At 48.7% G+C, this 24,998-nt stretch overlaps 1 protein-coding gene across 1 annotated transcript in view; it reads right to left on the reverse strand.

Moving 5' to 3' along the window:
* Positions 1-2,193, reverse strand: part of TBX2 (T-box transcription factor 2) — a 59,771-nt gene extending 57,578 nt beyond the window's left edge. Inside the window, exon 1 of the mRNA XM_087890105.1 lies at positions 713-2,193. Within this exon, the coding sequence (XP_087746231.1) occupies positions 713-1,080 (368 nt within the window). The 5' untranslated portion in view covers positions 1,081-2,193. The remainder of the gene's footprint in view (positions 1-712) is intronic.
* Between the last annotated feature and the right edge of the window lie 22,805 nt (positions 2,194-24,998).

A 24,998-nucleotide genomic window follows, 5' to 3' on the forward strand; every position in this document is an offset into this window, starting at 1 on the left:
ACATAAGGGCTGGTATTTCTCTCCCCCACCCCCTCTCCGCGGTCCATAAACACCAACAATCATTCTGCATATGCCATTATTATTCCTATTTACTCCTAATTCTTGTGTGTGCAGCTTGCCTTAAAAAAGGAACTTGCACAAGGATAGTGACTATATGATTGTGATGGTTGTGAATATTGTGGTTATTAATGATTATTATTATTATTGGTTCAATTTATATGCCACCCTTTCTCCGGAGACTCAGGGCGGCTTACAATGCGTTAAGCAATAGCCTTCATACTTTTGTATATACCTGCTTAGTAGGGTTTTCGGGGGGCCTCCCCAAGCGGTGTTCTTTTTTTATACAAAGTCAGCTTATTGCCCCCACAATCCGGGTCCTCATTTTACCTACCTCGAAAGGATGGAAGGCTGAGTCCACCTTGATTAAGGTGGCTTTTCTCTCCTTCTCAGTTAAAACCTGATTATTCTTATTACTATTCTTATTACTATTATTACTATTATTACTATTATTACTATTATTACTATTATTATTATTATTATTATTATTATTATTATTATTATTATTATTATTATTATTATTATTATTATTATTCCTTCGGGAGTAGGGCGGTATATAAATCCAATAAAATAAAATAAATTATTATTGTTTATATTATTATTAGCGGCTGCGGGTCGCGGAGGCGGCGGCGGGGAGTGGGGTCGCCTTCCTTACCTGCCCGATTTCGTGATCACCATCTCGGTGCCCAGTTTGTGAAATTCGTCCCAAAGGTCTTTAGCCTCCAGCGTGACTTTGGGGTCGTCTTCCACCTCCTCTTCGGGCTCCAAGCTTTTCAACGAGCGCAGATGGGCGGCCTGGTGATGATGTCCGAGAGCCGAGACGTGCAAGCCGGCCTCGGCGGCGGCTCCAGCCAAACTGGGATCCGGCAAGGGCTTGGCGAGGGCGGCGGGAGGCAGAGCCAAAGCCGGGAAGAAAGAAGGCTGAGCGGCCGCTAGAAAAGCCGACATGGGGAAGTCGGCTGGCCTGGGCGCGTGGAAGGGGTGGTAAGCCATCGCAGCCCCCGGGAACGCTGGATCTCTCATCGGGACATCCACAAAGCCAGGCGGGAAGAGCGAGGCCCCCCAGGCAGAGAGGGCTAGCGGGGAGAAGGAGGAAACCTCGGCCGGGGGCCCGCTGAATTTCAGCCCGGCTTGTTTGGCGCTCAACGGCGGAGGTCTAGTCAGTTTCAAGCCGCCGGCGCTTTCAGCCAGGCTGCCGTCTCCGGGTCCCTTCAGGGCTCGGCAAAGAGGAAAGGGGGAAGAAGGGAGCACCGCAGCAAATGTGGGGGGCAGCCCAGGGCCCCTCCACAGCCCCCGGCAACCCCGCGATTTGGAGCCCCCGGACAGGCTCCGAGGCGCCCGGGGGGGCTTCTTCCCCGCCACGAACGGGGGTGGGGGGGTGGGAGAGAGAGAGAGGGGGGAGGCCCGCGGGAAGGGACCCCCCCTCTTTTCCTGAGATCGGCCAACAAGCAAAAAAAATCAAGAAGATCCGAGAGGGGGGCCTCCCCTTCTCCTCCTCCTCCTCCTCTTCCTCCTCCGGTGAAGGCGATTCCTCAACGCCTCCGGGATCTTGCAGGTTTTTTTCTTAAAACATTAAATTAAATTTAAAAAATGAAAATAATAATAATAAAAAAAGCGCCTCTCCAGACGAGCTTGCAAAACTTCGGAGGTTGCTTCGGGAGGGGGCAGTCGGGCAGCGCAGCGTTTTCTTTCTCCCCTCCTCTCCTCCTCCTCTTCCCGGGCGCCTGCAGCCTCGGAGCAGCTCCCGGCCCTTCCGAGAGAGCGAGGCCGGAGTTGGGTCTGGTCTGGGGGCGAAGAGCGAATTCTTGGCTCCGGGGCTCGCTCTCGTCTCTTCGCCCGCTCTCTCTCCGCCTTCAATCCAAAAAAGAAAAGAAAAGAAAAGAAAAGAAAAGAAAACGAAAGCCAAGGCGATTTCCTCGGGTTTAAGAAGCGCGAAGCTCCGGCCTTGGATCGAGGCCGGCTTGGGCGAGGAGGAAGAGGAAGAGGAGGAGGAGGAGGAGGAGAGCCGGACGGTTCATAGCTCCCGGCCGGGAGAACTCCGGGTTGAAATGCTCTCTTTTTCCCTGCTGGCTTCGCTCTGCAAAAAGCTTTGGGGGCTGTCTTCGCGTGCGCCGCCTCGCTCCGCTCCCCGCTTCCTCCACCTCTTTGCTCGCTCCGCTCCGCTCCACCCGCCGCCCACCCGCGTCCCCCCCCCCGCTTCCCCCGCCGGCGCGTTTCCACCTCTCTCCCTCTCCCTCTCCCTCTCTTTCTCTCTCTCTCTTTCCCTTCCCTAACCACCCCTCTCTCTTTCTCTCTCTCTCCTTCTCTCTCTCTTTCCCTTCCCTAACCACCTCTTTCTCTCTCTCCTTCTCTCTCTCTTTCCCTTCCCTAACCACCCCTCTCTCTTTCTCTCTCTCTCCTTCTCTCTCTCTTTCCCTTCCCTAACCCCCCCTCTCTCTTTCTCTCTCTCTTTCCTTTCCCTAACCCCGTCTCTCTTTTTCTCTCTCTCCTTCTCTCCCTCTTTCCCTTCCCTAACCCCCTCTCTCTTTCTCTCTCCTTCTCTCTCTCTTTCTCTTCCCTAACCCCCCCTCTCTCCTTCTCTCTCTCTTTCCTTTCCCTATCCACCCCGTCTCTCTTTTTCTCCCTCTCCTTCTCTCCCTCTTTCCCTTCCCTAACCTCCCCCCCCCGTGTCTCTCTCTCTCTCTCTCTCTCTCTTTTCCCCCTTAATGATTGTGGATTTTACGAAGCGCAGACCAATTGTGGAAGCCCAGAGGCGTGGTTTTTGACAGGTTGGGCCCATATGCGGGGCGGGGAGGGGGGGTGGCGGCCGTGTGTGTGTGTGTGTCTGTGTATATGGGGGGGGGCAGAATCAAAGAAAGGGAGAAAGAAAGCGGTTTACTTCAGGGGAGAGAAGGAGAGAAGGAAAGAAGGAGGCGGAGGGAGAGAAGAAGGAAGGGGGCGAGCGACCGAGCGAGCGAGGAAGACTTTGGGCGAAGGTGTCGCCAGAAAACAAACATGTCAACCGAATAAAATATTAACCGAAGCTGGAGGCCTTGGGAGAGCCCCCCCCCCTCGCCAGAGACCGGGGTTCCCGGCGGCAGAGCCGTGGCTCACGAAAGGGGAGGCAGCTTCCCCCGGAGCTCCTGCCAACGGGCCCTCCGAGGCCGCCGGGAGCCAAGAAGCCACAGCAAATGCGCCGCCCAACGCAGCGGAGCGCAACGCAGAGGAGCGCAGAGCGAAAGGCAGAAGATTGGCGTCCCGGGAAGGAGGGAGGGAGGGAGGAGGGGGGGCTGGGGGGGTTGCATGAGGGAGGGGTCAGGGACAAGAGGCGCGAGGTCGACCGACCCACGGGGGCGTCCTAGTTCCACGAAGCAGGACTTAAAAGGGAGGCCGATAAGCCCTCCCCCTTCCCAAGACCTTTCAACACGCGCGCATTTTTGAGGGTTTGGTGTGAATGAGACGCTGGGGTTTTTTTTGTTCCTGGATGAGGTTTAATTTGTCCCCCTTTCCGAGTTTGTTCTGCCCCGATGCAGCCTGGTTGCAATCCCAGCCCACCGCCTCTTTCTCGGGTTTTCCCTTTCGCACGTTCTCCTTCTCTCTCGCGCGCGCAATCTCAATCTGCCTCCCCTCCTCTTCTCCCCCCGGGGCGTCCCTAAAACCTAAACGCGTCCATGGAGACGCGTATGGATCCGGGGCAGCTTTCTGGTGGAGAGAGAGCCAATACGGACGCTCGGTTTGCCCTAAATCTGCAAGGAACTCGGGTTCGCCGATGTCACGTCTGCAAGTAAAATAATCTCGCCCGGCGAGGAGTTCTCTTGCAAAAACAGATCGGAAAAATTTGCAATGCTCCGGTATATAAGGGCTACGTAGGACGCCGCTTCACTCCCGAATCCGCGAAGCCGGTTCTGCGAGACCGGTGGAAGATTGACTGACTCCTTCGGCGCCGGTTGTTATCCTGCGCCCCCCCCCCCCACAAAAGGCTAGGAATAAACTGCTTACTTTGGGGGTCCTGCTACAGAGCAGGCCGGGCAGGGCGAGTGCGAATCGTGAGCACTCAGCAAAGGCAGCCCTTACTCGCTCTTTACTCGGGAGTAAATCCCGATTTAAAGAGAAGCGGCGCTTCCCTCCCAACTTCGCACAGCTCTTTCGGGTCCCTGTGGTTAGTAGCGCGCGATCCAGCCCGAGCCCTAAGCTGTGCTCTCCGCGAGGCGCGCGCTTTCCCACTCCCCCGCGCGTGCTGTTTGACGGTGGAGGAGTGTGGGGTGTGGGGGATGGGGGGAAGGAAAGAGAGAACCAGGAATCCAGCGGATAAGAATCCTTTGATTCAATCCAGCCAAAGGGGTTCTTTCATCCTACCTTCCCCTGGAAAAATTTTGAGGCTAAGGCTCGGAAGGAAGGAAGGAAGGAAGGAAGGAAGGAAGGAAGGAAGGAAGGAAGGAAGGAAGGAAGGAAGGAAGGAAGGAAGGAAGGAAGGAAGGAGCTGGATGGAAAAACTGGGGAGGGAGGGAGGAAGGACGGAAGGAAGGAGGGAGGGAGGGAGGGAGGGAGGGAAGGAAGGAAGGAAGGAAGGAGCTGGATGGAAAAACTGGGGAGGGAGGGAGGGAGGAAGGAAGGACGGAAGGAAGGAGGGAGGGAGGGAAGGAAGGAAGGAAGGAAGGAAGGAAGGAAGGAAGGAAGGAAGGAAGGAGCTGGATGGAAAAACTGGGGAGGGAGGGAGGAAGGACGGAAGGAAGAAGGGAGGGAGGGAGGGAAGGAAGGAAGGAAGGAAGGAGCTGGATGGAAAAACTGGGGAGGGAGGGAGGAAGGACGGAAGGAAGGAGGGAAGGAGGAAGGAAGGAAGGAAGGAAGGAAGGAAGGAAGGAAGGAAGGAAGGAAGGAAGGAAGGAAGGAAGGAGCTGGATGGAAAAACCGGGGAGGAAGGGAGGGAGGAAGGAAGGAAGGAAGGAAGGAGGGAGGGAGGGAGGAAGGAAGGAAGGAAGGAAGGAAGGAAGGAAGGAAGGAAGGAAGGATAAAGCCGCGCCGCAGCTGAAAATAGGGCCCACTCCGAGGCCCACGCGATTTTCGTGTCCCCTCTCCCCCCACTCCAACGAGGATCAGGGCGTGGGGGTGGGGGGTGTTAGCCGCTGCAAGGAGATCCGCTCTCCTCTCAGCGTGGAATTTCGGGGGGGGGGGTTCTCAGATCGCCGGAGCGGAGCAAGGACCTCGGGAGACTGGGAGCATCGCCGCTTTAAGAGCCTCTCAGCGTCGCCCAGCCGGAGTGGCAGAGAACCTCCGACCCCAGCGAGCAATCCCGAGCGCCGGGCTCAGCAGACCGTGCCAGACGCGGCGGCCCTTCGGTGAGTGACAGCATAGCTGAGAGACCGTCGGCTCCCCCCCCCCGCGGGAGAAATTTCTCAGGGTTCACCCGTGGTCCCCAAAAGAGGGGGAAAATTTTTTAAAAAATCATATTTTTAAAAAAGCAACCTGCAGAAGGAGGAGCAGGAGAAATACCGGGGAAGACCCGCGTTTTGTACGTGTGAACGCAGCCGGGTTTGCGACATTCATCTTCTCCGGGTTGTACGTCCCGTTCCCCAACTTTGGGGTCTGGCCCAGGATTGGCCAAGCTTTTTCCTAAACCCACTCGCTTAGCGGTTAATGTTTCTGCCAGAAGGAAAAGCTGACACGCGAACGTTGGGAAGGGAAGCGGGAATTTCGCTCTCCGAAGAGCGCCGGATTCCCACAAATGGGTGCCTCCTCGGGCAGCTAAGACGCCCGACTTCACTTGCGCTAAGTTTGGGGAGACTTTCCGCAAAGTTGAGTGAGCGGGAAAAAAACGGCCCTGCTCAAACTCCCGAAGACACGGAATATAGTCCCGATGGCTACCGTTCCCACGACACGCGGAAGCCGGTTATGGAATTAACTCGGCGGGGGTTGAGGATGGGGGGGTTTTACCGAATCCGCTGCACCATCAAAGAAACCAACGGGCTGGATTTCAGCTCCCCGGGCCTCCCCCCCCAACCCCGCAGCCCTCCAGTAAACAAGCCTAACTCAAGCCAAGTTCGGTTTATTGAGTTAAGCGCAATCCTAAAGCTTGATCACATCCTAACTCGGAAAAACCGAGTTTAGTGGGGTTGTGGGAAAACAGCCAGCCTCGCTCGCAGCAAATTGCTGATCTCTTGAATTTTCCGCCGCTCCAGCCGAAGGAGATCGGAGGAAGGCTGCGCGGTGGGAATTGAATTTTGCGCAAGATTATTGCGCCCGGAGAACAAGAACCCGCGCGCGTATTGTATTGTATTGTATTGTATTGTATTGTATTGTATTGTATTGTGATGTATGTATGTATGTATGTATGTATGTATGTATGTATGTATGTATGTATGTTATAAATAATATAAAAAGAACAAGTATGTGTGTGTATATATATATATATTAATTTTGGAAAGCATGGATGTATTCATCCATTATGGCTCAAAGTCGGTAGCGAACTTAAATCCGGAGCCGCTCCGAACTAAAGCCCGCTCAAAGGCCCCGAAATGGCTTGGCTTAAACTCGGAGGAGACAGAAAGAGCCCCTTAAGGACGGATGTTGCAATTCGTAGCCATGATCTGATCACTGTTGAAAGAGCAAAGGACTCTCAGTTGCTTTGATCTTTTGCTCGGGTCCTCTGTGAACTGAGCGGCTCTGTTTGCTAACGCTCCTGGCGTTTCCCGGGGGAGCAGATTTTACTTGGGGGGGGGGTAGGAGAGAGAGAAAGAGAGAGAGAGAGAGAGAGAGAGAGAGAGAAAGAAAGAGAGGTGGGTTAGGGAAGGGGAGAGAGAAAGAGAAAGAGAGAGAGAAAGAAAGAGGGGGTTAGAGAAGTGGGGAGAGAGAAAGAGAGAGAGAGAGACGGGAATTAGGGAAGGGAGAGGGAGAGAGAGAGAGAAAGAGAGAGAGAGAGAAAGAAAGAAAGAGAGGTGGGTTAGGGAAGGGGAGAGAGAGAGAGAGAGAGAGAGAGAAAGGGAGTTAGGGAAGGGAGAGAGAGAAAGAGAAAGAGAGAGAGAAAGAAAGGGGGGTTAGAGAAGGGGAGAGAGAGAAAGAGAGAGGGGGGTTAGGGAAGGGAGAGAAAGAGAGAGAGAGAGAAAGAGAAAGAAACGGGGTTAGGGAAGGGAGAGAGAGAAAGAGAGAGGGAAAGAGAGAAAGGGAGAGAAAGAGAAAGAGGGGGTTAGGGAAGGGGAGAGAGAGAGAGAGAGAGAGAGACGGGGGTTAGGGAAGGGAGAGGGAGAGAGAGAAAGAGAAAGAGAGAAAGAGAAAAAGAGGGGGTTTGGGAAGAGAGAGAGAGAAAGAGAGAAAGAGAGAAAGGGAGAGAAAGAGAGGGAGTTAGGGAAGGGAAAGAGAGAGAGAAAGAGAGAGAGAGAAAGAAAGAGAGAAAGTGGGGTTAGGGAAGGGGAGAGGGAGAGAAAGAGAGAGAGGGGGTTAGGGAAGAGAGAAAGAGAGAGACGGGGTTAGGGAAAGGAGAGAGAGAAAGAGAGAGAAAGAGAGGGAAAGAGAAAGAGAGGGGGTTAGGGAAGGGAGAGAGAGAGAGAAAGAAAGAAAGAGAGAAAGAGAGGGGAGTTATGGAAGGGGAGAAGAAGAGAAAGAGAGAGAGAAAGAGAGAGAGAGACGGGGTTAGGGAAGGGAGAGAGAGAGAAAGAGAGGAAGAGAGGAAGAGAGAGAGAGACGAGGGGGGGTATTAGGGAAGGGAAAGAGCGAGAGAGACGAGATGGCGATCGGTTTGCAAAAGCCGGTGTTGTTTAGATAGAGCTTATTGGGGTGGGGGGGGGCGGCGGTTTTGAAGGCGAAGACAGCAGCGGCTTCTCTCTCCGCCCTTCTCCCACCACCCCCCAACGCCCACTCCCCAGATAGCCCCAGACGCCTCTGGAAGAACTGGAGGTCGCTCCCCCCCCCCGCGCCCTTTGCATTTGTCTTGATTGCAAAAAAAAGGGGGTGGGTGGGGAGAAGGGGGGGGTGTGAGTCAACAGCCCCGTGGCGCCAGGAGTTTGAAAGCAGCCCGGTGAAAAAGCGGGGCGAGGCAGGTGCGCGTGGAGGCGCGGAGGGGTGTCGGAGGGGCATCTTCGAGCCTGCCCCCTCCGCAATTCTTCTCCTCTGCGCCCGAGACCCTCCCCCCACCCCTCCTCGCCTATTGACTTTGTCTTTCATCTTGGGAGTGGGGAGGGGGCGTAGGAAAGCCCCCTCCCCGTCCCAATAAGGACGGGGAGGCACCCCTTGGGCTCAGGCTGATGGGTCCGCCCCCCCCTCTAATCAGCTTCGGAGAAACTTAGCCAGACTAGCCAGGTGGGGGAGGGGAAAGAGAGGCTGGTCCAGTTTCAAAGTGGGGGGGGAAGGATGAGGAGCCACGCCTTCCCCCCCCTCCCCTTTCGGAGTTTTCTTCCCACTCCGAAATGAGACCAGCCCGAGCCAATCAGAACAGCTCGCTGACCAACCACCTTTCCCCCAAAATACAGGTAGCCCTCAATTTACAACTATTTGTTTAGTGGCCATTTGAAATTACAATGACGCTGGGGGGGGGGAAAGGGACTTGCCACCGTTCTTCACAGTTGCGACCGTCGTAGCATCCCTGTGGCCACCGGATTATAAATTCAATGTATTTAGGATGATTGCAGTATCCCTGGGATCAAGTAATCCACCTTCAAGCCGACCTTCTGACAATCCACCTTAATGGGGAAGCCAGATTCACTTAACAATTATGTGATTCACTGCAACAGCTACAGCAATTTGCTTAACTGTGGCAAGAAAGGTCACAAAACGGGGCCAAATCCACTCAACAGCTATCTTGCTTTGCCGTGGAAATTGGGGGGGGGGGCGCTCAGTTGTGGTCGTAAGCCAAGGACTACCTGTATTCGTGATAAATAAGGTGCCCAGCACAGGGGTAAGGTAAAAGGTAAAGGTTCCCCTCGCACATATGTGCCAGTTGTTCCCGACTCTAGGGGGCGGTGCTCATCTCCGTTTCAAAGCCGAAGAGCCAGCGCTGTCTGAAGACCCCTCCGTGGTCATGTGGCCGGCACGACTCAACGCCAAAGGCGCACGGAACGCTGTTACCTTCCCACCAAAGGTGGTCCCTATTTTTCTACTTGCATTTTTTTTACGTACTTTCGAACTGCTAGGTTGGCAGAAGCTGGGACAAGTCACGGGAGCTCACTCCATTTACGCGGCGCTAGGGATTCGAACCGCTGAACTGCCGACCTTTCCCATCGACAAGCTCAGCGTCTTAGCCACTGAGCCACCGCGTCCCTAGCACAGGGTGTACATAGCACCAAAAAGAGTTGGACTAATCTCAAGAAGCTTGGGAGGGGGAAATACCTGGATGGAAGACCACTAAGAGATCCCCCAGGTTGGAAGCTGGGATGGGAAATTGAGCAAACCTTTTTAAAAAAAGGTTGCAATGTTTTCATCAGCTTTCAGCCTTACAGCTGAAACCTGTTTTTAATATGTCCTTTGATCTTGATTGGGAGCTGCCCCAGAGTGAGTTGAAAGATGAACCGCTCTAGAAATGTTTTAGAATAAATAAATCAATTAAAAAAAAAACAGCCCTTTTTCTATCGTGATTAAAATGACGTCCATGAAATCCAGCTGGCCACTGAAAGGGTGTTTTTCACACTTTTCCGGTTAGGGTTTAATTTTGTTTGGGTTCACCATCGATTTACCACCCCTTCCCCAAAGAATTCAAGCTCTTTTAAATAAATCTTTGAATACAGGGATTTAAATTCTGTTGAAATTTACATTAATGGGATGTGTGTAACAGATTCACTCTTATTGTAGCTAAATGCAGTATTATTTAGTGATTCTTCCCTGGTCAGATTTGCTGGTTTGAGACGTGTGCTTATACAAATGGAAGAAATAAATAATTAGCAAAGGAAAAGGGGATGTGTAAGAAATATAATAAATGTCCAATATTTTTTTTTAGGGGTGATGAGATTTTCCCCCAGGGGTTACATTCTTCTTAACCATTCCTGAGATTTACACAGAGCTACTTGGAAGTCAGCTCAGTAGGTTAAACGAGGCTTCCTCCAAATGAGCAAATAAGTATACACACCCAACCACAGGTGGCGTTAACTTGATTGTACTACCTGGAGTAAAATTCCAGTTAAGACTTTAGTTCTGACCCCTGGAATTAGGTTTTCAATTCAGGCAGGTTTTGCAAAAGAAAACAACACTTTAAGCCTCATCTTTTAAAAGTTTCTTTATAATCATAGTTTAGGCCACCATAATGAAAATGTCCTTTTTGAAGAGCTCAACAACCCTTCTAATTAAAGTTTTCAGCTCCAGAATTTTTTTCTGGAATTCATCTGAACTCGTTTTTTTTTTTTTTTTTTTTTTTTTGAGGCCGAGAAGAATCTATTGAGGCTTTGCGGAGCGGTCCAAAACTTTGTTGTGTTGTTTTGACACTCAGCTGGCATTGTATGCCCACTAAGGGTGAACCCCAAATAAACCTCACGTTACACAGCTGAGTGGGGTGCCCCGGTTTACACAGTACTCTTTAACACCTGAAGTGGTTTACCTGTTTTTGAGTTAGCCATGCTCCCTGGGTAACTAAAGTTGTTGCTAGTTGTGAATTCGCCCATGCGGTTCCTAAGAGGTGAGGAAACTGTTTGCACAATGGAATCTGTGCTCATTAATTTTATTAGAGATATCTTCTCTCCCCTCCCCCACTTTCTCTGTCTGTCTCTCTCTCTCTCTGTCTCTCTCTCCCCCTCCCTCTCTCTATTTTTCTCTTATCAATCTATCTACTCTATTCTATCAGTCTGTCTACTCTTTATCATCTCTTATCTATCTACTCTTTTTTCTATCAATCTATCAATCTATTATTTTTCTCTATCATATATCATTTTTCTCTGTCTATATCATCTACTTATCTCTATCTCTATCCATCTATCTCAATATCTGTCTGTCTGTCTGTCTGTCTGTTTATCTGTCTTTTCTTTTATGTACACCAAGAGCTTATGCACCAAGACAAATTTCTTGTGTCCAATCACACTTGGCCAATAAAGAATTCTATTCTATTCTATTCTATTCTATTCTATTCTATTCTATTCTATTCTATTCTATTCTATTCTATTCTATTCTATTCTATTCTATTCTATTCTATTCCATTCTATTCCTCTATCCTCTATTTTTCTCTATCAATCTATCTACTCTTTCCTCTATCGTCTCTATATCTGTATCTATCTACTCTCAGTTTTTCTATCAATCTGCTCTTTTTCTCTATCGTATCTATCTATATCATCTATCTACTTATCATCTCTCTATCTCCATCTATCTCAATATCTCTACCTACCTACCTACCTACCTACCTACCTACCTACCTATCTATCTTTCTTTCTCTCTCTCTCTCTCTCTCTCTCTCCTCCCTCTGCTCTCTGTTTTTCTCTCATACATTCGTAATAACGCTAGGAATATTTTTATCAACTTTGGCTGATAAAAAAAAATGGGGAGAGATAGGGTTTGGTTGCCGAAAATCAAACAGCAGCTGAAAAACCAGCTTTCAGACTAACACGTGTTATTAAAAGGCATCAGTCAGTGCTAGATGGTGGAGGGCTCATGGTACGATATAAATCGGGATGAGAGACCACTAGAAAATCCTACCCCATTTTACAGTTTGGGAGATGAGAGCGATTCCTTGGGCGAATGGCTTAAGGCGCTCCCCAAACTCGCATTGTGGCTTGTCGAGTCGGGTTGGTGTCCGGGTAAACTCCGTCCTTCTAGAAGGCAACCCGGGGTCCGACCTTAGGCAGTACCCGTGAAGCGAACACGGGTGTTGCGGCGGATAAACCATGGCTCGAATCTCTGGCGCGAAAGAACCAAGGTTTAAAAGAAACCACGATTGGTCGCTGCAACTTTAGCGAGAGTTCCCCGCGACTCCCGCAAGCTCCTTTTTATGTCCAGATTGGGGGTGGGGGTGGGGGGTGGGGAAGCGGGTTTAGTAGCAGCCGGATTGAGTTGCTTGGTTTCTTCTCCTCGTGTGAACGCGCCCACCGGAGAAATGCGGAGCGGGGGAAGGGAGAAACGAAGGCGGAGGAGAGCTGCTTTTCGTTACCCCTTCCCTAAATCAGGCAGCCGTTTTCGGCTCTCCGCTGCCGAGCGATTCGAAGCCCGCAGGCCAAGTAGCGCACGGAGGCGGGTGTCCACTTCTTCCCAATTCTTGTTTGACAAGGCGGTTGGGCAGGTAACAGTAACAGGAAAGGGACCTTGGAGGTCATCTAGTCTAACCCCCTGCTCACGCAGGAGACCTACACTAGGGATTCGAACCGCCGAACTGCCGACCTTTCTGATCGACAAGCTCAGTGTCTTAGCCACTGAGCCATCTAGCCAGGCAAGAAAGCGCCCCAAAACTCCCGGCCAGCTCAGAACAAGGGACTTGGTGGGTCTCAGAGAGAAAACTAGAAGCTAAAGATTAAGGAAGGCGACTCTTAAGAATAGAATAGAGGTGGAAGGGACCTTGGGAGGTCTTCTAGTCCAGACAGAGGGAGGTGGTTGAATATGAAAAGCCAGTTTGGTCTCCTGGTTAAGGGAAACCGGGAGACTGTGAGTTCTAGTTCGGCCTTTCCCGTGAAAGCCGACTGAGCGACTTTCGGCCAATCACCTGGAGGCGGTGAGTTCTACTCCTGCCTTGGAAGGTCAAAAGCGGCTGGGTGATTTTGGGCCAATCACCAGGAGACAGGGAGTTCTAGTCCCACTTTAGGCATGAAAGCCGACTGGGTGACTTTAGGCCAGTCGCTCACTCACTCACTCAGTCCAATTCACCTCACAGGGTTGTTGTTGTGCGGGGAAAATAGGAGGAGGAAGGTGGGTCGGTTGTGTTTGTCTCCTTGAGTTATTTATAAAAATAATAAAGGCGAGATACGAGTAAGTAAATTATGCTGCCTCTTTATTTTTAAAGTCCCAAGTGTCCATTTAACTGGATTTTACCACCCATTTCCTTCCTTCCTTCCTTCCTTCCTTCCTTCCTTCCTTCCTTCCTTCCTTCCTTCCTCCTTTTTTCCTCCCTTCCTTTTCATTCCCATCTGCCTTCCTTTCTTTTCATTCCCATCTGCCTTCCTTCCTTCCTTTTTTCCTTCTTCCCTTCCTTTTCATTCATCTGCCTTCCTTCCTTCCTCCCTTTTCATTCCCATCTTCCTTCCTTCCTTCCCTTCCTTCTTCCCCCCTTTCTTTTCATTCCCATCTTCCTTTCTTCCTTCCTTTTTTCCTTCTTCCCTTCCTTTTCATTCATCTGCCTTCCTCCCTTCCTCCCTTTTCATTCCCATCTTCCTTCTCTCCTTCTTTCCCTTCCTTCTTCCCTCTTCCTCCTTCCCTTTCTTTTCATTCCCATCTTCCTTCTTTCCTTCCTTCCCTTCCTTCTTTCCTTCCTTCCCTTCCTTCTTCCCTCTTCCTCCCTCCCTTCCTTTTCATTCCCATCTTCCTTCCCATCCTTTGAGCCCCACTCAGGTCAAAATGCCACAAGATTTTTAGGGTCACCCCGAATATGGCTTGGCGGGAGTGCCCTTTTTTTGGAGGGGGGGCAACTGATTCCTGGGTCCCTATGGTGAAGCGAACCCCCAAAGGGGGTGAGTTCAAGCCTCCGCCCCCGAAATCGAAGTGGGGTCGTGTTTGGACGCCACCTCCACCGAGAGCAATTCCGAGAAGGGTTCAAAGCGAAGCGAGCGGCGGGTTTTTAGGGGCTCGGCCAACAAAGAAACTTTGACCCCTTCTGGTCCCCAACAGGACGCCCGGGGGCGCAAAACTGTCAGGGCCTTGGCAAAAAACAAGGGCGGTGAAAAGGGAACTTTTCCTAACGCCGAATTCGAAGAAAGAAGGAAAGAAATTCAGAACAGGAGAATCACCTGAGGGGCCTCGCCTTGCAAAGAAGGCAAAATCCTTAATTTGGGGATTAAAATCGCGGACCTAGATGGGACAATCTAGGTGGTGGCGAAGATTGAATTCGTGTCATTCATCAGCTCTCTTGGGGGGGGGAGGTGTTGTAGTAATAAATCTCCCTCTTCTTTCTGTTTCTCCCTTTTTCTTTCTCTCTCCCTCCCTCCTTCCCGCTTTCCCCCCTCTCTTTCTCTTTATTCATTCTCCCTCCTTCTCTCTTTCTATTTCTCCCGCTTTCCCTCTCCCACCCTCTTTTTCTCCCTCCTTCTCTCTCTCTCCCATTTTCCTTCCTTCCCTTCTTCCTTCTTTCTCCCTCCTCCCTCCCTCTTTCTATTTCTCCCACTTTCCCTCTCCCCCCTTTCTCCCTCCTTCTCTTTGTCTCCCTCCCTCCCTCTTTTCTCCCTTTCCCACTTTCCCTCTCCCTCCCTTCTTTTTCTTTCTTTCTCCCTCTCTTCCTCCGTCTCCCTCCCTTTCTCCCTTTTCTCCCTCCTCCCTCCCTCTTTCTATTTCTCCCACTTTCCCTCTCCCCCCCTTTCTCCCTCCTTTTCTCTCCCTTCCTCTCCATCCGTCTCTCTTTCTCTCTCTTTCTCCCCTTTCTCCCGCCTCCTTCCCTCTTTCTATTTCTCCCGCTTTCCCTCTCCCTCGCTCTTTGTCCCTCCTTCTCTGTCTCCCTCCCTCCCTCTTTCTCCCTCTTTCTCCCTTTCCCACTTTCCCTCTCCCTCTCTTTCTTTTTCTTTCTTTCTCCCTCCTTCTGTCTCCCTCCCTTTCTCCCTTTTCTCCCTCCTCCCTCCCTCTTTCTATTTCTCCCACTTTCCCTCTCCCTCCCTTTCTCCCTCCTCTCTCTCCCTCTTTCTCCCCTTCTCCCTCCTTCTCTCTCCCTCCCTCTTTCTCCCCCTTTCTCCCTCCTTCTTTGTCTCCCTCCCTCTTTTTCTCCCTTTCCCACTTTCCCTCCCCTCCCTTTTTCTTTCTTTCTCTCCTGCGTTCCCTCTCTTTCTTTTTCTCTTCCTCTCTCCTCCTCCTCCTCCTCTCTCTCTCTCCTTTCTGTCTCCACTGTACCTTCGGCACATTTCCTTTCTCCTTCCGTCTTTCTTTCGTACGTTATTTTTCCTTCCCCCCTCCCCTTCCCCATAGGTTTCCACCCTCCACCTCCCTTTCTCCAAAAGGAGACTTTTTCTTCGCACTCCATTTTCGGAGCGCTCAAGACCCTACCCACTGCATAAGGTGGCTGCGTCCGTGGGAAGGAGAGACACGCAGGGCAATTTCACCGGCCCCGAACGAAGGGACACTTTGGCGTTGCATTTTATTAGAATTATTTTTTTTTAAGGCTTCTTTATTCGTCGTGCTCGGGGATAGGAAGGGAGCCGCTTCTTTTAAAACTTTTAAAAATCGGGGCGTTCTCTGTCCTTCTCGCTCGGTCTGTAATTAAGGGGGTGTCGAGAGAGGGAAGGGGTGCAGGTGTGTACCTGTTGTTAAAGGAGAGATAATTTGTGAAACCCGCCTTCCACGATAATAGAGATTTCCGGGGTAGAAAAATCTCGGGTTGAAGGAATGGGGTTCCCAAGCAATGGAGAATCTTAAGAGCATCTTTTCCGAATCCGACGGACTAAAATTAAGAAAAAAGCGTTAAAAGGTGTTTTTGGGGAGGGGCGGAAAAGGCGCCTGTCTCTGCAGGGCGTCAGAAAAGGGGGAGCCGGGATTCTTCCGGGTTTGTGGCTACCAGAAAGTGCTGGAAGTGGAGAGTTCAACCCCCCCTTCCCTCCCAACAGGTGTATCCGCCAGGTTCAGGTTGCAACCATTTTCTGCCTTAAACTTCCCTGCCCGCCCACCAATTAACGAGAATATTCCACTTTTACCCTATTTTCCAAATGCGTTTTGTTGGGATTATTTATTCGCTCTTCCTTCTCTCTCTCTCTTCCCTCTTTCTCTCGCCTTCTTTCTCCCTTTCTCTCTCTTTCTTCTCTCTCTCTCTTTCCTCTTCTTATTTCTCTTCTCTGTCTCTCTTTATCTGTCTCTGTCTCTCTCACCCTCTTTCTCTCTTTTTCTTTGTTTCCCACTCTTCTATCACTTTCTCTCTCTCATCTTTGTCTCTTTCTGCCTCTCTTCCCTCTTTTTTCTTCCTTTCTTCCTCTCTCCCACTCTTTTATCACTTTCTCTCTCCCTTTTCTCTTTTTCTCTCTCCTATCTCTCTCTCCCCCTCTTTTCTTCCTCTCCCCTTTTTTATTCTTTTATCGCTTTCTCTCTCCTCTTCTCCTTTCTCTTTTTCTCTCTCCTCTCTTTATTCATTCATTCAACTTGTATGCTGCCTTTCTCCAAAGACTCAAGGCGGCTCTTTCCCTCTCTCTCCCTTTTTCTCTTTTCTTCCTCCCCCTTTTTACTCTTTCTCTTTACTCTTTTTATCGCTTTCTCTCTCTTCTCCTTTCTCTTTTTCTCTCTCCTTTCTCTCTTTCCCTCTCTCTCCCTCTTTCTCTTTTCTTTCTCCCCCCTTTTTACTCTTTTATCGCTTTCTCTCTCCTCTTCTCCTTTCTCTTTTTCTCTCTCCTGTCTCTCTTTCCCTCTCTCTCCCTCTTTCTCTTTTCTTCCTCCCCCCTTTTTATTCTTTTATCGCTTCCTCTCTCCTCATCTCCTTTCTCTTTTTCTCTCTCCTGTCTCTCTTCCCTCTCTCTCTCCCTCTTTCTCTTTTCTTCCTCCCCCCTTTTTTACTCTTTTATCATTTTCTCTCTCTCCCCTTCTCCCTTCCCCTCTACTGCCCACCCTGTCCCCCTACTTATCTTCTAGGACTGATGATCATGTTTACAATAATTTACTTTCTTTTCTAAATAGGAGCAGGTCCGTTACCGGATCACCCGCCTACTCAAACACACACACAAAACCATTTTTCTCCATTCCAACTCGGATCCTATAAATCTGTGTAAAATTATTTTCAATAGCTTTGTTTCAACTCCTGGTCTATCCCACTGATTTTTTTTTTTCAGTAAAGAACCCAGAACACACACAGAGCTGCAGCTTAGGCAGTTCCTTAGCTGAGGTTAACTCAGCTTTGTTAATTTAAGGAAAGCAACACTAAATAAATAAATAAATAAATCTCCCCGGTCCTACAAAGGAGCGATAATAAAAGCAGTACAGGTACTGTAGATGGGGGGAAAATATTGTATGGGTTTCTTTACACATTCAGGCCCAATTTAGAGGAGGGTTAAAGCAAGGAAGGAGGAGGAAAGGAGAAAAGGAGAAGGTGGCAGGGAAAAAGTAAGAGAAGAAGAGAAAGAAAAGAAAGAAGGGGAGGAAGAAAAGGAGGAGGAGGAAAAGTAGCTGTCATCTTCAGGAGAAGGGGAACGGGAAAGGGAAGAAGGAGGAGGAGAAGTAAGAGAAAGAGAATGAGGAGGAGGAGGAAGAGAAAGAGGAGGAAGAGAAAGAAAAGGAGAAGGAGCAGCTGTCTCCTCTTCAGAAGAAGGAGAAGGAGAAGGAGAAGGAGAAGGAGAAGGAGAAGGAGAAGGAAGAGAAGGAGAAGAAAAAGGAAATCGCCTTAAAACGGGAGCGATTAAGGTCGGGCCTGCCTGAGGCAGAAAAAAAAGGGGGGTTGAGAAAGGACTATTTCGAAAGCCAGAAATCTCAGCCCCAGAAAAACGAGGAAAGCTATATATATATATATATATATATATGCCTCTCTCTCTCTCTCTCTCTGCGGGTCATCTTTGCGTCCCTGTCCTAATATTCCTTTTTACTTACTCTTTTCATGTATTCAAATTATGTTTATACTTTTACCTGTTATCTTATATATGCCTGACAAGTAAATAAATAAAAAATAAATAAGTAAAATAATGCCCAAGATGAGAGACACCTGGAATCGGGATGCAAGTAGCCAGTTTCTCCCTCCCTCTCCCTCTCCCCCCCCCCAGGGTCCCTATCCCGGCCGCGCGCCCTTCCCCCTCCCCCCCGTCCCTCGCGTCCTTTCATCTGCCCGCCCGAGCGCCCCCCCTCCTCTATTTTTAGCCCATCAGACTCCGGCCTTGGCGCCAGGCCGGTTAAGACCTGTCAAAGCCCTTCATATTTCCCTCCCGTCACATGGCGGACCCTCCCCCTTTGCACACGCACGGCCGGACCCCTCCCCCTCCCCAAGACCCCCTCCCTCCCTCCCCCCTCCCCACCCCCGCCGAGGAAGCTGGGAGGGGAGGGGGCGCCTGGCCGTTGGCTCTTCTCCCCGGCTGCCTCCTCTGGTTGACCCCGGCCAGCGGCACCGCTGGTACCCTGTCCGGCCCACTTAGCCAAATGGCTGCTGACGGATGGGGGAAAAAAATCACATTTCTCACCAGCAGCATCGAGACCCTTCCTCGGCTTTCGGCCCCCCTCGCGCCTCCCCAGGCCCCGGATCAGCTCCAGCTCGGCAGGAAATGAATGGAAAATGCTCTCCGGAGCTTTGCCGGCAACCACATCTTGAAGCGAAAGCCGCAAAATTGTCCAGCTCTCTCTGTGTGTGTGTGTTTTGTGTGTGTGTGTGTGTTTGTGTGTTTTGTGTGTGTGTGTTTTTGTATGTGTTTGTGTGTGTTTGTGTGTTTTGTGTGTGTGTATGTGTGTGTTTGTGTGTTTTGTGTGTGTGTTGTGTGTGTGTTTTGTGTGTGTGTTTTTGTGTGTGTTTGAGTGTTTGTGTGTTTTTGTGTGTTTTTGTGTGTTTTGTGTGTGTTTGTGTGTGTGTTTTGTGTGTGTTTTTCGTGTGTTTGTGTGTGTTTGTGTTTTGTGTGTGTGTGTTTTTGTGTGTGTTTGTATGTGTTTGTGTGTTTTGTGTGTGTGTTTTTTTGTGTTTGTGTGTGTTTTGTGTGTGTGTTTTGTGTTTGTGTTTTGTGTGTGTGTTTTTTTTGTGTTTGTGTGTGTGTTTTGTGTGTGTGTGTTTTTGTGTGTGTTTGTGTGTGCTTCAGTGTGTGTTTGTGTGTGTTTTGTGTGTGTGTGTATTTTCTATGTGTGTGGGGGGGGCAGGGCTGTCTTAACACATGGGCCTGATGGGCCCTTGCCCGTGGTCCCCATGAGCATAGGGGCCCCATACCAACACCGATTTTAACAGTAACGGAGTTGGAAGGGACCTTGGAGGTCATCCAGCCCAACCCCCTGCTCACCAGGAAACCTACACTAGGGATTCGAACCGCCGACCTTTTCTGATCGACAAAACTCAGCCAATGAGCCACCTAGTCAGGCTGTTTTGGGTTTTGTTTTGTTTTTAATTTTGTTGGAAGTGCCAATAAAATAAATATATGTTTGATTTTATCAACCATTTACATTTTTATTCCTGTGAGCAGTTGTCCTAGGGGCCCCAGTACACTGCCTTGTGGGGCGGGTTTGGGGCATAATGCTGTTAAGAGCCCTGGTGGCGCAGCAGACTAAAGCACTGTTATTAAGACCAGCTGCCTGCAATTTCTGCTGGTTCGAATCTCGCCAAGGCTCAAGGTTGACTCAGCCTTCCATCCTTTCTAAGGTAGGTGAAATGAGGACCCAGTTTGTGGGGGCAATAAGCTGACTTTGTATAAAATATACAAAAGTATGAAGGCTATTGCTTAACGCATTGTAAGCCGCCCTGAGTCTCCGGAGAAGGGCGGCATATAAATCAAATTAAAAAAAAAAACCATAATGGCCCTCCTAGATAACAGGTAAACAAGTAACGGAGTTGGAAGGGACCTTTGGAGGTCATCTAGTCCAAACCCCCCCCCCCCTCGCCCCTGCTCACTGCAGGAGACCTGGACTAGGGATTCGAACCGCCGAACGGGGGAATCAATAGCTTCTGTGTATTCTCCAGTGGCTCCGTAATTAAATCATGCAGGAATTGCATTTTATGGAGCGTCTGTATATAGACCATAGATCAGGAAATCCGGCATAAACCGGACAGCCGCACCGAATTCAGAAGTGGTTGTTTTTGTTAAAGGACGCTCCGCAATTTGATTTCAGAATGCAATCACGGCTTCTGGATCTTAGTACCTGGAAATACGCGTCTTTTATGCATGTAAAGAGAGAATCTGGGGCACACTGGGACACGGGAGGGAGGGAGGAAGGAAGGAGAGGGACCGATGGAGGAAGGAAAGGAAAAGGAAAAAAGAAGGAAAGGAAGGAAGAAAGAAAGGAGAGGGAGGGAGGGACAGAGGAAGGAAGGAAGGAAGGGAGAAAGAAGGAAAGAATGAATGAATGAAGGAGGAAGGAAGGAAGGGAGAAAGAAGAAAAGAATGAATGAATGAATGAAGGAGGAAGGAAGGAAGGAAGGAAGGAAGGAAATGGACAGAGGAAGGAAGGGAGAAAGAAGGAAAAAATGAAGGAAGGAAGGAGGAAGGAAGGAAGGAAGGAAATGGACAGAGGAAGGAAGGAAGGGAAAAGAAGGAAAGAAAAAATGAAGGAAGGGAAGGAAGGAAGGAAAAGAGAAGGAAGGAGAGGGAAAGAAGGAAGGAATGGAAAAAGAAAGAAAGAAAGAAAGAAAGAAGAAAGAAAAAGAAGGAAACCAGGACAAAAGGCAGGAAGGAAGAAGGGAGGCAAGGAAGGAGAGAGAAAGAAGAGGAAGAGGAAGAAAAGAATGAAAGAAAACAGTAAGAAAGGGAAGGAAACAAAGAGAAGGAAGGAAGGAAAGAAAGGGAGGGACAGAGGAAGGGAGGGATAAAGAAGGAAAGAAAGAATGAATGAATGAAAGAGAAGGGAAGGGAAGGAAGGAAAGGAAGGAGGAAGGAAGGGAGGAGAGGGAGGGACAGAGGGAGGAAGGAAGGGAAAAGAAGGAAAGAAAAGAAAGAAAGAAAGAAACCTTAAAATGAGCTGTTAACAATGGAAAAATGATTGATTTGTATATATGTGTTGTTTTGTGTTTGTTTTTAATGTATTCAAAAATAAAAAACTTTTTATAAAAAGAAAGAAAGAAAGAAAGGAAAAGGAAGGAAGAATGGAGGTAAGGAAGGAGAGAGAAAGAACAGGAAGAGAAAGAAGAAAGAAAGAAAACAGTAAGAAAGGGAAGGAAACAAAGAGAAGGAAGGAAGGAGAGGGAGGGACAGAGGAAGGAAGGGAAAAAGAAGGAAAGAAAGAATGAATGAAAGAGAAAGGAAGGAAGGGAAGGAGGAAGGAAGGTAGGAGAGGGAGGGACAGAGGGAGGAAGGAAGGGAAAAGAAGGAAAGAAAGAAGAAAGAAAGGAAAAGGAAGGAAGGATGGAGGCAAGGAAGGAGAGAGAAAGAAGAATGAAAGAAAACAGGAAGAAAGGGAAGGAAACAAAGAGAAGGAGGGAAGGAGAGGGAGGGACAGAGGAAGGAAGGGAAAAAGAAGGAAAGAAAGAATGAATGAAAGAGAAAGGAAGGAAGGAAGGGAAGGAGGAAGGAAGGTAAGAGAGGGAGGGACAGAGGGAGGAAGGAAGGGAAAAGAAGGAAAGAAAGAAGAAAGGAAGGAAAAGGAAGGAAGAATGGAGGCAAGGAAGGAGAGAGAAAGAAGAATGAAAGAAAACAGTAAGAAAGGGAAGGAAACAAAGAGAAGGAGGGAAGGAGAGGGAGGGACAGAGGAAGGAAAGGAAAAAGAAGGAAAGAAAGAATGAATGAAAGAGAAAGGAAGGAAGGAAGGAAGGGAAGGAGGAAGGAAGGTAGGAGAGGGAGGGACAGAGGGAGGAAGGAAGGGAAAAGAAGGAAAGAAAGAAGAAAGGAAGGAAAAGGAAGGAAGAATGGAGGCAAGGAAGGAGAGAGAAAGAAGAATGAAAGAAAACAGTAAGAAAGGGAAGGAAACAAAGAGGAGGGAAGGAAGGAAACAAAGAGAAAGAAGAATGAAAGAAAACAGGAAGAAAGGGAAGGAAACAAAGAGAAGGAGGGAAGGAAGGAAACAAAGGGAAGGAAGGAAGGAAGGAAAGATTAACTCGATAGAGACAGGGTTTCTATATCGTGATTCAGCCAACTGAGTCTCAGTCTAGAGTTTTGCGTGCATTCAGCCTGCCCTGCTTTGCTTCCTTCGTCCATCGTGGGAATATGGAAAGAATGAGACCGAACAAACTCTGGTTCGTTTAACTCGGTTGAAACTACACCTCTGGCCAGGACTGTGCCATAACTTTCCTCTCTCGCACCCTGGACCGCATTTCTCTTTCGGACCAACCTGGCTTCGTTTTTCTTCAGCCCCCCCACCCGCCAGGCGTAATTATTTCCACCCGGATCCCGTGGGAGTAAAGTTTCCAGGGAACGGATCAAAAGAGTTGACTTCGAAGGTGGTGCTACAAGCAGGAGTGCCTCTGAGCATATACAGAGGGTTTCCCCCGTGCTGAGGTGAAAGAGCCTTGATAGTACAGTGGTTTAGTGCACCCTGTTGTTAACACAGCTGCCTGCAATTTCTGCTGGTTCGAATCTCTCCAAGGCTCAAGGTTGACTCAGCCTTCCATCCTTTCTAAGGTAGGTAAATTGAGGACCCAGTTTGTGGGGGCAATAAGCTGACTTTGTATAAATATACAAAAAGGATGAAGGCTATTGCTTAACGCACTGTAAGCCGCCCTGAGTCTCCGGAGAAGGGCGGCATATAAATCAAATTAAAAAAAAAACAAAACCCAACAACCCTACGTCCTCAACGAGGCACTTGCGAATCGTAATTGAAAAAGGGGTTCATTTATCTAAAGGCAGTTGAATGGAGGCTCCCTATGGGTTAAGCAAACACAGGCACACGTACAGCAGTGGCCAAAATTGTGGAAACCTTTTGCGGAAAAGTGTATTTTCTAAAACTAGCTAATAACACCACTTTTGTCTGGAGTAGTTCCATAAAATTATATATCAATGGGAAGATCATTGAATCAAGAATGTAATGCAATCACTTTTAGGAAGGGTTTGCTATTAGAATAGCAGTTACGGTAGAAAGAAGAAAAGTGAAACACGTAGAAAAAAAAATGAGATATACAAAAATTATCACCATGTCAATTAATCCTTAGTTTTTTGTTTTTTGTTTTTTTAATTTGATTTATATGCCGCCCTTCTCCCGAGACTCAGGGCGGCTTACAGTGCGTTAAGCAATAGCCTTCATCCTTTTGTATATTTTTATACAAAGTCAGCTTATTGCCTCCACAAACTGGGTCCTCAATTTACCTACCTTAGAAAGGATGGAAGGCTGAGTCAACCTTGAGCCTGGCGAGATTCGAACTTACTTTAATTGCAGACAGCTGGTGTTAAATTACAGTGCTTAGTCTGTTGAGCTATCCAGGCTCACTAGTTGGGTAACCTTTAGCATGAATGATGGCCTTACAAGGTCTTGCCATGGAGTGAATCGAGTCTTTTAATTCTGCAGCTGTTCTCATGTGAAACCACGATGGAATGATGGCTTCTATTAACTGGGTTTTATTGCTGGGTTGCTTCTGACTAACAAGGTTCTTTAGTCGGCTCTCTAGATTTTCATTTGGGTGAAGGTCTGGGCTATTCCCAGGCCATTCCAGCAGTGGAATAGGATTCTCTTGAAACTCCAAAAAAAAAAAAAAAAAAAAAGTGGTGTTATTAGCCATCAAACCTCAAAAATACACTTTTCCCAAAAGGTTTCCACAATTTTGGCCACTATTGTATACACACAAGTGGTTGATGTGCAGTTTGGAATAGTGGCACTTAATGTCCCATGTCTTTACACAGGGGCTCTTAACCTAACAGGTGCCTTCACATCAACCAGCAAATCATGGTTTGTTCTAATCGTGATTAGGGTGTGTGCATGTAGCGTTATCTGAACCCAACTGACTGGGGGGCGGTGGTGAATGGATCCACCGACTGTGTGAACCCCTAAGCTTAAGAAGGGAGGGTTGCCCCCCCCCATTTACCTGGTTACTTAGAACAATGAACCAGTGGAACAACTTGCCTTCAGAAGTTGTGAATTCTCCAAGGCTGGAAGTTTTCAAGAAGAGGTTGGATAACCATTTGTCTGAAACGGTATAGGATTTCCTGCCTAAACAGGGGGTTGGACTAGAAGACCTCCAAGGTCCCTTCCAACTCTTCCCTTCCCTTCTCTTCACTTCTGTTCTGCATTCTATACTATTCCTCTTCTCTTCTCTTCTGCATTCTATTCTATTCCCTTTCTCTTCTCTTCTTTTCTCTTCTGCATTCTATTCCATTCTTCTTCTCTTCTCTTCTCTTCTCTTCTCTTCTCTTCTCTTCTCTTCTCTTCACTTCTCTTCTGCATTCTATTCTATTCCTCTTCTCTTCTCTTCTTTTCTCTTCTGCATTCTATTCTATTCTATTCTTCTCTTCTCTTCTCTTCTCTTCTCTTCTGCATTCTATTCTATTCCTCTTCTCTTCTCTTCTGCATTCTATTCTATTCCTCTTCTCTTCTTTTCTCTTCTGCATTCTATTCTATTCTTCTTCTCTTCACTTCTCTTCTGCATTCTATTCTATTCCTCTTCTCTTCTGCATTCTATTCTATTCCTCTTCTCTTCTCTTCTGCACTCTATTCTATTCTTCTTCTCTTCTCTTCTCTTCTGCATTCTATTCTATTCCCCTTCTCTTCTCTTCTTTTCTCTTCTGCATTCTATTCTATTCTTCTCTTCTCTTCTCTTCACTTCTCTTCACTTCTCTTCTGCATTCTATTCTATTCTTCTTCTCTTCTCTTCTCTTCTCTTTTCTCTTCTCTTCTGAATTCTATTCTATTCCTCTTCTCTTCTCTTCTGCACTCTCTTCTATTCTTCTCTTCTCTTCTCTTCTCTTCTCTTCTCTTCTCTTCTCTTCTCTTCTCTTCTCTTCTCTTCTCTTCTCTTCTCTTCTCTTTCCCAAAATTCGCTCTCCCCTGTCTAGGAGATGGCTTTCCTTCTCTGAAAAGTAAAAACGGACTCGTTCCCACGACCGGATAAACCTCCAACACGCGTATTGTGCGAACCAAAGAGAGAAAGGAGCTTTCTCCGCAGGATAAAGGCAAGAATAGAGATGGTGGGGATTCCGGGGGGGGGATCCAGGAAAGAACCCCCCCCCACCCAGATAAAGATACTCTCGAGTCTCGCCGCTTCCTTATTCAGAAGGCGGATTCGGGGTCGGCCGCCGCTCCGCTTTGGAAGGGGCTTCGTGTGGACAGGCAGAAGGGAGAGGGGAATGGGAAAAAACCGAGGAAGGTGTGCTGCGAATTGGAAGCTTTTCGCTTCGATAGGGAGAGCGGGGAAGTCTGCTTTGAGG

This window comes from Pantherophis guttatus, chromosome 1, assembly GCF_059756535.1.
Source record: "Pantherophis guttatus breed Tessera chromosome 1, ASM5975653v1, whole genome shotgun sequence".
Classification (NCBI taxonomy): Eukaryota; Metazoa; Chordata; class Lepidosauria; order Squamata; family Colubridae; genus Pantherophis; species Pantherophis guttatus.